The sequence below is a fragment of the Triticum aestivum genome, chromosome 3D (assembly GCF_018294505.1).
Source record: "Triticum aestivum cultivar Chinese Spring chromosome 3D, IWGSC CS RefSeq v2.1, whole genome shotgun sequence".
Classification (NCBI taxonomy): Eukaryota; Viridiplantae; Streptophyta; class Magnoliopsida; order Poales; family Poaceae; genus Triticum; species Triticum aestivum.
The window spans coordinates 276,560,281-276,573,832 of record NC_057802.1 but is presented as its reverse complement, the minus strand read 5'-3'; the positions used below and the strand labels follow the sequence as shown (position 1 = coordinate 276,573,832).

At 40.2% G+C, this 13,552-nt stretch overlaps 1 protein-coding gene across 1 annotated transcript; it reads left to right on the top strand.

Annotated features, from left to right (window-relative positions):
* The first annotated feature begins 9,382 nt into the window (after window positions 1-9,382).
* LOC123078402 (vesicle transport v-SNARE 11-like) lies at window positions 9,383-12,878 on the top strand. The gene is made up of 5 exons (XM_044500900.1): window positions 9,383-9,587; window positions 9,688-9,746; window positions 9,966-10,154; window positions 10,970-11,140; window positions 12,524-12,878. The coding sequence occupies exons 1-5, from the start codon at window positions 9,494-9,496 to the stop codon at window positions 12,674-12,676; spliced, it is 666 nt and encodes a 221-aa protein (XP_044356835.1). The 5' UTR covers window positions 9,383-9,493; the 3' UTR covers window positions 12,677-12,878.
* The last annotated feature ends 674 nt before the right edge of the window (window positions 12,879-13,552 follow it).

The window sequence follows — 13,552 nt, the reverse complement described above, 5'->3', positions numbered from 1 at the left end:
GAACTTTCATGAATGCAGATTAAGGTGAACAAAACTGCTCATACATGTCCCAGTGTGAACAGGAGAAAAAGATTGAAGTCAGCTAAGAGTAGATGGGTTGCTGATGCTGTGAAGACCTGGGTTTTAGAGGATTCAGAAGTGAGACCAACAGAATTGCAGAAAAATTTGAAGAAGAAGTATGGCCTGGCAGTTCTATATATGAGAGTATTCTATGGGAAGCAAATGGCACTTGACAATATCTATGGTAAGTGGGTTGACTCTTTCCAGTTACTGTATACCTTCAAGGCAGAAGTGGAGAAAGCATCTCCTGGTAGTGTAGTTACCATTGATAAACACGTTGTGCGGTACAAACTAAATGGGAAGAGTAGACAGAAAGAGTGCTTTAGAAGAGTATTTGTTTCTTTCAAAGCATGTTGGCAAGGTTTTTTGAATGGATGTAAGCCTTATCTTGCAGTAGATGCCACTGCATTAAATGGTAGGTTTAGAGGGCAACTAGTTAGTGCATGTGCTGTGGATGCTTGCAATTGGATCTTCCCAGTTGCATATGGAGTTCTAGAGGGTGAAAGCATAGACAGTTGGACTTGGTTTTTTCAGAACTTAAGAGAGCTTATAGGACACCCACCAGGTCTTGTTATCCACACTGATGCATGCAAAGGCTTGGATACTGCAGTGGAAGATGTGTTCCCAGGTGTGGAGCAGAGAGAATGCATGAGGCATTTGGCTACAAATTTCACAAAAAAGTTTAGAGGAAAATTCTTGATGAAAATTTATGGCCCTGCTCATTGACATACAGCATAAAGAAACACAACTACCATCTTAGGCAGTTGCACAGTAAGAAAAAGAGAGAGTGGAGATATCCAGTAAATTTGGCCACTAGGACTTGCAGTTGTAGAAAGTGGCAGTTAACTGGACAGCCTTGCATACATGCTTTGTATTTTATTACTTCAATGAGAGGCCCAGTAAGTGAGATTGATCAGTATGTACATGAGTACTTTTCTGTTGCTAGATTCAATGCTACTTATGATGAAAATTTGCCTGCAATGGAGGGCAAACAACAGTGGGATGTGGTGGACCCTAGGTTTAAATTGTCTGCTCCATTGCAAAACAGGGCCCCTGGTAGACCTAGGAAGACAAGAATTAGGGCAAAATCTGAGGGAAAAGGACTTGGAGGAAGGAGAAAGAAATGTGGCAGGTGTGGAAGGCTTGGCCATCGTGGCACTCACTGCAAGGAATCCATTGACCCAGCTTTTGGGGAAGAAGAGCACTGGGGGCTGAAAATGCAACAGATGATCATTTAGATGTAGAAACAGATGCTGAAAATGCTACTAAGGTTGAAACAGATGCTGAAAATGCTACAGAGGTTGAACCTGATGCTGAAAATGCTATAGAGGTTGAACCTGATGCTGCAATTGCTACAGATGCACCAACAGTGTCATCTGCTGTAAGGTGCAACTGCTACAGATGTTCTCATTTCAATTTTTGCTTCATTTGATGTTCTCATTTCCTTTTTTGCTGCATTTAATGTTCTCATTTCAATTGTAGCCCAAGGAAGAACTACAAAAAGGCAGCTGATAGAGGGATGTCACCAGTCAAGAAGAGGCTCAAGTTTGCACCAGATCCTACAGTAGGATCTGTAACTGGAAGCAACCAGCTAAGCAAAGAAGTGAGCAAAACTATCACCACAAGGAGGAGTTCAAGGCTCTTAACTAACCCTGCTTGCAACACCAGGAGCAAGAAGATGAAAGACCTATGACTGGAATCATTTACTGCTGTTTTTGTTGTTTAACAACTATTTGTGAACTTGTTAGCTGCTATCTTAAGTGTGTGATGCTAAAATTATGAACTTATGTAATGGTGAACTTGTGAGCTACTATCTTGAATGTGCAATGCTCCTTTTGTGCAATGATGAATTTATGCTATTTTGTGAGCTGCTAGTTTCGAATATTATGTGAGCTGCTATCTTGTGAGATGCTACTTTCAAATATTTTTGTGAGCTCCTATTTTGTCACAACAGATCATTTGTTCAAATATTTCAATCTATGCTATTTCAGTCATCGATCAAAGCAAGATTCTTGAGTCATTTCCAAATAGCAACATCACAACATTCCCAAATCACAGCATTGTTCTCTGATAATACATACCCAAACCAAGCTCCATCACAACACACACTACAAAGAGAAATCCATTTAGTATGGATTATTAGACCACCTAGAAACAAATGTGGCCACAATGCTAATACCAAGAACTATGATAAATCCCCATGCTTGCATAGGCTCGTTCCTCTTTTTCATCCTCAGCTTCAGTTTCTTGTTCTTCTCGGTTAGATACATCACCCTCCTCTCTAAATCATGAGATTTTAGCCAGCTCTTCCCCAATCCTGCATGAAGCTCCTCAAATGCACGAGCAACATGTTCGGTCGGTGGCGGGTCAATCCATACAACCCACTCACATTCATCAGGAAGCTGCAAAATCAATGATCGAATTAGAAAGAGGGGAAAGAGCAGAATCAAATCAAGCTTAAAAGCCAAACACTTACATCAAGTGGGCAGCCGAGGAACCTTCTGTCGGAGCTTGCTCCTCCCCAGGCGACACGACGAGCAGGAATAAGCCCGTGGCCAGGGCACCGCTGCATCGAGCGAACCTCAAGGCCACAGAATGTCAGATCGGGGATGTAAAACTCCGATTGAAACTGAACTATCCTGACACCATCAACCTAACAGCAGCAAAAAAACCCAAATTGATGAACCCTAATTCCGCAATATGCCCATATCTCCCCCAAATCGACACTGAAACTTACATTGGTGGCCACCGACGAGCTCGTAGAAGACATCCCCGCCGTGCCCGACGTAGACATCGCTCACCACGCCGTGCCTGACCTACCCCTCTCTCTCCAACCACGAAAACGCCTGATCCAGTACGTGCTCAAAAATGCCCCTGTCGTCGCGAGGAAGAAGAAAGAGGGGAGAGAGAGTGAACCGGTTAGTTGGGCCCAGATGTACGGCAGGAGGGGCAAAAATGTCAAAGAAATGGCACGTTAGCGGTCAAACAGCCTTGACTGGACGGAAACGGCTCGGAGGGGCATTTCTATAAGGGCACATCACGGCGGAGGGGCATTTTTGAGCAGGCTTTGGAATTAGGGGTATATCTGATTAGGTGGTTCGAGTTAGGGACAGAAATGCAAATGGCCCAATTATTAAAGAACTCCCACTTAGATAGACATCCCTCTAATCATCTAAGTGATCACGTGATCCATATCAACTAAACCATGTCCGATCATCACGTGAGATGGAGAAGTTTTCAATGGTGAATATCACTATGTTGATCATATCTACTATATGATTCACGCTCGATCTTTCTGTCTCAGTGTTCCGAGGCCATATCTGCATATGCTAGGCTCGTCAAGTTTAACCTGAGTATTCCGCGTGTGCAAAACTGTCTTGCACCCGTTGTAGATGAACGTAGAGCTTATCACACCCAATCATCACGTGGTGTCTCGGCACGACGAACTTTGGCAACGGTGCATACTCAGGGAGAACACTTATACCTTGAAATTCAGTGAGAGATAATCTTATAATGCTACCATCGATCTAAGCAAAATAAGATGCATAAAAGATAAACATCACATGCAATCAATATAAGTGATATGATATGGCCATCATCATCTTGTGCTTGTGATCTCCATCTCTGAAGCACCGTCATGATCACCATCGTCACCGGCGCGACACCTTGATCTCCATCGTAGCATCGTTGTCATCTCGCCAACTATTGCTTCTACGACTATCGCTACCGCTTAGTGATAAAGTAAAGCATTACAGGGCGATTGCATTGCATAAAATAAAGCGACAACCATATGGCTCCTGCCAGTTGACGATAACTCGGTTACAAAACATGATAATCTCATACAATAAAATATAGCATCATGCCTTGACCATATCACATCACAACATGCCCTGCAAAAACAAGTTAGACGTCCTCTACTTTGTTGTTGCAAGTTTTACGTGGTTGCTACGGGCTTAGCAAGAACCGTTCTTACCTACGCATCAAAACCACAACGATAGTTTGTCAAGTTAGTGCTGTTTTAACCTTCTCCAGGACCGGGCGTAGCCACACTCGGTTCAACTAAAGTTGGAGAAACTGACACCCGCCAGCCACCTATGTGCAAAGCACGTCGGTAGAACCAGTCTCGCGTAAGCGTACGCGTAATGTCGGTCCGGGCCGCTTCATCCAACAATACCGCCGAACCAAAGTATGACATACTGGTAAGCAGTATGACTTGTATCGCCCACAACTCACTTGTGTTCTACTCGTGCATATAACATCTACGCATAAAACCTGGCTCGGATGCCACTGTTGGGGAACGTAGTAATTTCAAAAAAAAAATCCTACGCACACGCAAGATCATGGTGATGCATAGCAACGAGAGGGGAGAGTGTTGTCCACGTACCCTCGTAGACCGAAAGCGGAAGCGTTATGACAACGCAGTTGATGTAGTCGTACGTCTTCACGATCCGACCGATCCAAGTACCGAACGCACGGCACCTCCGAGTTCAGCACACGTTTAGCTCGATGACGTCCCATGAACTCCGATCCAGCAGAGCTCCGAGGGAGAGTTCCGTCAGCACGACGGCGTGATGACGGTGATGATGTTGCTACCGACGCAGGGCTTCGCCTAAGCACCGGTACGATATTACTGAGGTGGATTATGGTGGAGGGGGGCACCACACACGGCTAAGAGATCAATGATCAATTGTTGTCTCCAAGGGGTGCCCCCTCCCCGTATATAAAGGAGTGGAGGAGGGGGAGGGCCGGCCCTCTCTATGGCGCGCCCTAGGGAGTTCTACTCCCACCGGGAGTAGGATTCCCCATTTCCTAGTAGAACTAAGAGCCCTTCCAAGTAGTAGGAGTAGGAGAGAAGGAAAGGGAAAAGAGAAGAGAAGGAAGGAGGGGGCGCCGCCCCTCCCCCTAGTCCAATTCGGACTAAGCCTTGGGGGGTGCGTAGCCTCCACTCTCTCTTTCCCCTAAAGCCCAATAAGGCCCATATACTCCCCGGCGAATTCCTGTAACTCTCCGGTACTCCGAAAAATACCCGAATCACTCGGAACCTTTCCGATGTCCGAATATAGTCGTCCAATATATCGATCTTTACGTCTCAACCATTTCGAGACTCCTCATCATGTGCCCGATCTCGTCCGGGACTCCGAACTACCTTCGGTACATCAAAACACATAAACTCATAATACAAATCGTCACCGAACTTTTAAGCGTGCGGACCCTACGGGTTCGAGAACTATGTAGACATGACCGAGACAAGTCTTCGGTCAATAACCAATAGCGGAACCTGGATGCTCATATTGGCTCCCACATATTCTACGAAGATCTTTATCGGTCAAACGGCACAATAACATATGTTGTTCCCTTTGTCATCGGTATGTTACTTGCCCGAGGTTCGATCGTCGGTATCTCAATACCTAGTTCAATCTCGTTACCGGCAAGTCTCTTTACTCGTTCCGTAATACATCATCCCGCAACTAACTCATTAGTTACAATGCTTGCAAGGCTTATAGTGATGTGTATTACTGAGTGGGCCCAGAGATACCTCTCCGACAATCGGAGTGACAAATCCTAATCTCGAAATACACCAACTCAACAAGTACCTTCGGAGACACCTGTAGAGCACCTTTATAATCACCCAGTTACGTTGTGACGTTTGGTAGCACAGAAAGTGTTTCTCCGGTAAACGGGAGTTGCATAATCTCGTAGTCATAGGAACATGTATAAGTCATGAACAAAGCAATAGCAACATACTAAACGATCAAGTGCTAAGCTAACGGAATGGGTCAAGTCAATCATATCATTCTCTAATGATGTGATCCCGTTAATCAAATGACAACTCATGTCTATGGCTAGGAAACTTAACCATCTTTGCTTCAACGAGCTAGTCAAGTAGAGGCATACTAGTGATACTCTGTTTGTCTATGTATTCACACATGTATCAAGTTTCCGATTAATACAATTCTAGCATGAATAAGAAACATTTATCATGAAAATAAGGAAATAGATAATAACTTTATTATTGCCTCTAGGGAATATTTTCCTTCAGTTAGTGCTCATATCACACAGGCGGTGGCAAGCAGTTCGACCGCTGGTACAAGCGGGCACTAGTGCCAGGTGTAGTCTTCTCTTCCGGTGCCTTTTGGGCACTCTAGAATACTGGACTTGATCTCCATGCCAAATATCTCACATATATGGTCTGATTTATCTTCTAAAATGGCCCATTACTGCAAGGAACAAAATAAACAAAGGGGTATGCAATCTTTAGCCTTTCTTAACTTTAGAGATCATACATATTGAAGTGGTTCTCTCAGAAAATTTAAAATTCTCCGGTTTAAACATGGCTAAGAATGAGTGCACACTACACTCATAATTGGTCATGGGTCATACTTTTATTTTTATGTATATATTCTAAATGGATATATTTTTAAAAAACTTAATTTTACTTAATTTTAAAAAAGTAAATCTGAAAAATGTTAACATAATATAAAAGCACAAATAAAATTGTTGATAGCTTTCAGAAAAATGTCATCAAAATGAAAAAATATTTATGCCTTTCAAAACTATGTCTGTGAAATTTTGAAATGTGTATAAAATATACAAAACATCTTTGCCTAGTAAAATAATGTTTCGTGCCATTAGAAAAAAATACATGAAGTTTTCAAGAAATATTCTCATATTTAAAAAAATTGTGACATTCAAAAAATATTTATACATTTATACAATGTAAAGAAAATGCTGCATAGTTTAAAACAATGTTTATTGCCATTATAGAATGTCCAGCGTGTATTTAAAAAGAATGTTGACCATATATTCAAAAAAGAGTTCATAACATGTGTTGAAGAAAAAGTACATAATGTATTTGAGAAATGTACAACATGTATTAGAAAAATGTTTCATTCATACACTAAAAATGTACACTAAGCACTGAAAAAACAGACATGTGTTGAAAAAGACAAAAAATGATGGAAATCAACGAAGAAACATAAGAAAACTGAGAAAAACCAAAGTATAACAAAGAACAAGAAAAATCGATGAATAAACAACATAAAATAAATAAAACCAAAGAAATACAGGTGCCAAAGATAATGAAACAAAGAAAACAAGAAAATAGGAGAAAACCGAGAAAGAAACAAAAAGTTGAAGAAAACCAAAAAAGAAAACAAAAGAAAAATGAATCAAAATCGGGAAAGAAATCTGTCCAGAAACAAAGAAAAACAAAAATGGAAGAAAGAACGATGAAGAAACAAAGGAAACTGAAGTAAAGAAAAAAAAGTTCATCAATTTTGAGACAAAAGTTCACATATTTTTCTCATGGTTTTGAAGAAAGATTTCGGATTTGAATAGATTCACACATTTAAGAGAAGAGGAACAAAGAAAAAAAGAAAAACCAAACAAAACCGACCCAAAAAAGAAATAAGAAAAGAGCAAAACCCTTCCAGAAGCATTTAGAAGCTCCCCAAAACAGGCCGGAAGCTTATAGAAAAGTTCATAAAACTGGCTGGGTTTGAACTGCACATGTGACAAAGGTGGAACGGGACCTGTGCGTGGGAATTACCTATTTGCTGCATTTTGCAAAAAAATAGTCAGGCAATCGCACACCCCGATCGATTGAATGGGCTGCCCCATGGGAGCGTGCGAGCCACCGGTTTTGTCAACCTTCTGAATAGTCCTCACCGTTTTTGGGATCCTTCTAGAAGTTTGCTAAACTGCGTTTTCTTTTTCTTCTTCAGTTTTGATCTGGTTTTTATTCTTTGTTCATATTTTTTTCCTTTTTCTGTTTTTTTGCAAATTTCAAAAAATGTTTGACATATTGGAATATTATTCTTTAAAAAAATTGAAATTCCTTTTTTGCTTTAAATTTTTTGTTTGCATCTCCAAAAATATTCAGAATTTTAAATTTGTTCACGTTGTCAAATAATGTTTGGAGTTTCAAAATGTAATCATATTTTCAAAATTATTTGCAATTTCAGAAAATGTTCAGAATTTCAAAATGTGTTCACATTCTTAAAAAAAGTTCATAGTTTCAAAAAAAATTATGTTTTATTTTTTTGAAAATTTAAAAATTGTACATAATTTAAATTTTTGTTCTCACTTTTCCAAAATAATGCTTGGAATTTGCAAGTGGGTTCTAATTTTTAAAGATTTTTCATGTTTTCAAAAAATGTCTCCTTTTAAAAAATAATTCCAATGTGCCGCTTCGATGTGTTCCTAAAAGACTCGCGCTGCCCATATATCATATATCACCAAGAGCTAACAACTCCAGTGGGCTAGCAGCACACATTCAGGATTAGAGGGGCGTGTGTTCTTTTCTTGTCGGCTCCTCCCTCCTTTTTGTGACTTTTAAGTCGTGTTATGCTTCGGTGCCTGTTTGTGGGCCGGCCCAGTCGTGGGTCCTTTGTGTGTCTGTGCGCTAGACAAGAGAGCAACTAGTTAACGATCGCTCCTTCGCAAGCCTCCCAACGATTACTTGGAGTTGGCTGAGAGCGCGTCACTTGAATGTTTCCCTTGGATTTTATTTTTTATTTTCCGCACGCATTTTCGGCTTTTTAGACGGGTTTTTGTTTTTCAGTTTTTTTCGACTTTTATCTTTCTTAGCTTTTGGACCAAAAAACAATTGCGAGAAAAAAATGTCTTTTACTTTCACGAGAGGCATGGTTTAGCTTTCGCGAGAGGCACATGCCTCTAGGAAACGGGAAAACTCAAAAAATTTTCATTCCACGAGAGGCACGTTTTTTCTTTCGAGAGAGACATGGACGTGCCTCTCAGAAACGAAAAAAACGTGTATTTTTTGCTTCCATGAGAGGCACGGCCATGCCTCTTTTGGAAAGGGGAAAAACGTGCACCGGGTTCAGTTTTTTCATCTGTTTTTTTAAGTTCATCAAAATCTATCAACATGGGATCTAATTTTAAAGATCTCGATGCAAAGAATGCAATGATGAAAACGGTTCGAGATTTGGACGCACGGTTTAAGAGATAAAACATTTTAAAAAAGAATCTATGATAAAGGAAAAAACTTTCAGGCGCACATGCAGTGCATCACTTATCGCATCCTGATGGTGGGAGTGATCTTTGAAAGGAGTATTTCTTATCTTTTGTAGGCAAACGGAAACGTGGAGAACAAGAGGCCGAGCCCATTGGAGGAAGGTGCGCGCTAGTTTGTGCAAACACCAGTAACCGGCGCAGCGGGCGCCGAATAGGGTTTGCGCGTGACACGTGCGATCTATGGGTTTTTTTCTTTTTGTTGAGGGTGTGATCTATGGGTTCGATGCAAATGCGCTTTCGATTTTGGTTTATGTAACCGGTTTCTCCTCTCGTCCTCACCAGTCTCCCTCCCCATTTCCCCTTCTTGTTCCTTCGTCCCGACTCTTCTTCCTCTAGCCTGATCGGAACGAGGAAGACTTTGAGAGGTTTGGCCGGCCGGCGATCAGGCTCATCGACCATGACCGATGTATTCCAGGGCTACGAGCGCCAGTACTGCGAGATCTCGGCCTCCCTCTCCCGCAAATGCACGGCCGCCGCCTCCCAGGAGGGAGGTATGTTGTGTCCAGGAATCGTCCTCCGATCTTATTTTCCCAAATATTTCTCGCCTCGAATTTTCTAACGTTTTCTGGTTGTCTTTTGTACCGCGAGTAGAGAAACTGAAGCAGAAGGCCTCGAAGATCAAATCCAGCATCGATGGCCCCGAGGCACTGGTACCCTTCTTCTTTGTAACCAAACATATCTCGGTCCAAACAAGTTTTCCGAGGAATTCGATTGATTTATGATATCTCAAGGGAGGGGTTTGTTTTTTGCAACGATCGGGAAACTGTTTACTATATGAATCTACAAGATAGATTACCTTATGGTAATAGGTTAGTGATTGCGTAATTGTACATGCTGAGAAATGTCTGGATGTGGGTTTCCTTTTCTAGATAAGGAAGATGGATCTTGAAGCAAGGAACCTCCAGCCGAGCCTGAGGGCCGGGCAACTGGCGAAACTGAGAGAGTACAAGTCGGATCTTAACAATCTGAAGGGGGTGTTGAAGAGAATCACTGCTGGTAATGGCCAACAAGGGGCGAGAGAGGAGTTGCTGGAGTCAGGAATGGCAGATATGTTGGTGGTATGTTCCTTATTCTTAATTCATGAGTGGTTTCTTATTTGGAGGTGAGTCAAGTACTGTGATGCATTGAGTGTCTTTTATTACCCACATTTTACTGATTGTTGATGTCAGAAATGGGAAACCCTGATATATGTTTGGTTGGTGCTAGTTTCATGTATAACTCAATCTACAGCTAACCCAGGTTGGCCGGTGACAAAAAAATATGGAGGTTTCTTTTTCTTTAATCCCCTATCAGATAATTTTGCATGGCCCAGATATTCTTTTAAATGCACGTATGCTACATATATTATACAAGTAGCATTCGATAATTTGGACCTCAACATTCAAGAGTCATACACTCACCGAAAAATCCTGCCACTCCTCACATATACCTAGCATATTATAGATTGATATTTGTCACTCTGTCAGTCTCTCCATCTCAAAGAATTGTAATTCACAAATGTTGTCTGAAAGCATATTTTCTCAGTCCATCTGTTATGAAGATCTAGTTAAGTGATTTTTCTCTTTTCTTTCTGAAGTAGTTAGAATTTCTAATATATGCACATGCTATAGTATATGCTGCCCAGATGATTCTGTGTGATGCTCTTAGAAAAGTCTGAGAATATTGAATGCAGTCAACTAACATATCAAATTTGCTTCAGTCATGTTTTTGTTGAAGTACGAGGTTACTGTGCTTCCTCCTGCATCTGCATCTTTAGCCACTAACCTTGCATTATTTCACATTTTAGTATTAACAGCTTATCCTTCGACATTGTCTATCAGTAATTTTTTTGTCCCATTAAAGTCCAATGATCTATTGATATTGCATCTTGCAGGTATCTGCTGATCAAAGGTCAAGATTGCTCAGGACAACGGAAAGGCAAAATCAGACAACTGATAGGATCAGAGATAGCCATAGAACTATGCTGGAAACAGAAGAGCTTGGAGTCTCCATCATGCATGACTTGCATCAGCAGCGCCAGTCTCTTTTGCATGCTAATGATACGGCAAGTAACATTTCTGTTAATTCTCCCTATTTGTCAATTGCTTTGTTTCTGCGCGTTATTCATTTTTCCATCGCAAAGTATTTATGGACCCCAAAATAGTGCATAGTTTATGTAGGTTGCTTAATTCAAATCATGTTGAATAACTTACCATGTGTCGCCTCTGTGCCTTGATTGTATTGTACTCCTGCTGTCTTAAAATGTAAGACGTTTACATTTTGAGACGGGGGGAGTATATTACAAGGAGTATCGTTTTCGTCTATAGTCAGTTTACAAGCAAATATCTGTGCGTAGATGGCTGTAAATAAACAGTTTACATATACATATATATATATATATATATATATATATATATGTGTGTGTGTGTGTGTATGTATCTGTATGCTTTAAGCCTTTTTGTATATGTAAACTGTTTATTTACAAGTGCTAGAAGCAGAACCTACCTTACTTTACTAGTTAATTACATCTACAGGTTATTTACAGTATATATGTTGCTTGAATTTAACTGATTATTTGTTTTGTATTTCTTGTCATTTATGAACTTGATTTCTTCTTTTCATTCTTAAGTCTACTTATTCATGCCTGATGGAGCAGGGAACCGAGGATCATGCACATTTTGGAAATTTGTGAACCACTGAATTCAAAAATATTTTTTGAGAAATGTCCAGAAAATACCTTCTATTCATAAAATATTTTGTCCCATTAAAGTCAAATTGAGCTTGATGAGCCACTCTATAACTTCTATTCATAAAATACTTGTATTGTCACATTTGCCTACCCATAACTTTCCTCGATTCTGATATACCCACAAGGGATTGTTTGGATGGACATGTATCAGCTGAATGTTTTGTACAAGTAGCAAACCTAAACATTTTCTATTTGTGGGTTATCAAGGTCACTTTGCATTGTGGCAGTATCTTTGCAATCTGTCCTGATATTTTTGTTTGATGCTAGTCTGCTAGATGTAGAGTTATCCTTTTGGAAAATCCTTGTATGTCGGAAAAACATAGGCTGCATTCTGATGCTTTACCTAGGTTCTTTTGTCCCCTGTTCCTAAGAGCCCTATGTTTTATTTGTGCCTTAGTGAACTTAACTTCTGTAGTGGTATTCAACCATATCAATCAAACAGCTACAGTATACATGTTTGTAAGATCACCCAACTGTCATGATAAAAAATGTAAGTTGTATTATATATTTTTTCAACCTTAAACCATAGGATAACTTGTTAGTACATATCAACTGTCATGTTACAAAATTTGATGTTCAAACAAATACTATTGTGTCAACTGGATTATATCATATTCTACTAGTGTATGACATTTTAAGGAGCTGCTAGTGTCTTGTGTTTTCTAACCTACTTATTTGCAATCTTGATTGGCTTTTCAGTTGCATGACGTGGATGACAACATTGGCAAGAGCAGAAAGATCATGGGGGCCATGGTGAGAAGGATGGATAGGAACAAGTGGATTATCGGCTTGCTGATAGCCCTTCTTGTTTTAGCGATCCTAGTAGTCCTGTATTTCAAGTTTCTGCACTGAGGGATTCCTTGCCATTACCATATGACTGCAGTTTTCTATGCCAACTACCTTTACATTTTTTGTGTGTTTCACACTTTCCATGTCATTTTTTTGGTTTGGTTTTGCAGAACCATTTAATGTGGCCGTGTTTATTGTTTTTCCTATAAAAAAATGTTAGATGATTTGACATCTTTGTAGATATAAAGCAGATGTTTATGATGGATATACACAATTCATGAGCAGTTTGGATTTTGAATTTAAAGTAGTTACATTGTCAGAACTCAGAGGGTGAAAAGAAAGTTGAGTAACAGAGTTGAAATTTTCTATTTATCTCCCACAAAGAAAATTTTGTTTGTCAAGTGTAGTTTGGTTCGATTGGTTCAAAATTTCCACAATCCCTTTTTATGAATAGAACATTTTACGGGATGGACTATGAGCTGTTTGTAACTTTGTATGGTGCTCCACACTTCACTCAATCTCTCACACGTGGTGGACATCACGTTTTGGAGTGCTTCCCTTGTAGCATCTCCAATAGCAGCCCTATTTTTCGAACAAAACATTCTTCTCAGACTTTCATGGATCGCTTCTTTTTATGTGCACTAGCAAATAAATCAGTCCACGATTTTTTCTGGCAACAATCTCCAAAACACAAGTGTTGTAGGACAAAACCTTAGATGGGATCTTTTCACACTTGGAGGTGGGGAAAGTGAAGAACACACAAGAACCCAAGAGGAGGATCACTCAAACAAACCCAAATAACACATCCACTAAAGTAGCATACAAGAGATCCACAAGCATACAAGCACAATTCAAGGAAAGTAGCATTAGGGAAAGTTCTTCCCACTCCTAGGAGATGAGGTCTTGATGTTGATCTTCTCCAAGAGAAGGCCTTGATAA

Bases quoted from the DNA above. Each gene is read 5' to 3' on its own strand.
- LOC123078402 (XM_044500900.1), top strand. From the start codon at position 9,494: ATGACCGATGTATTCCAGGGCTACGAGCGCCAGTACTGCGAGATCTCG. The intron at 9,588-9,687 runs GTATGTTGTGTC...TACCGCGAGTAG, and splicing joins CGCCGCCTCCCAGGAGGGAG to AGAAACTGAAGCAGAAGGCC. The intron at 9,747-9,965 runs GTACCCTTCTTC...TTCCTTTTCTAG, and splicing joins TCGATGGCCCCGAGGCACTG to ATAAGGAAGATGGATCTTGA.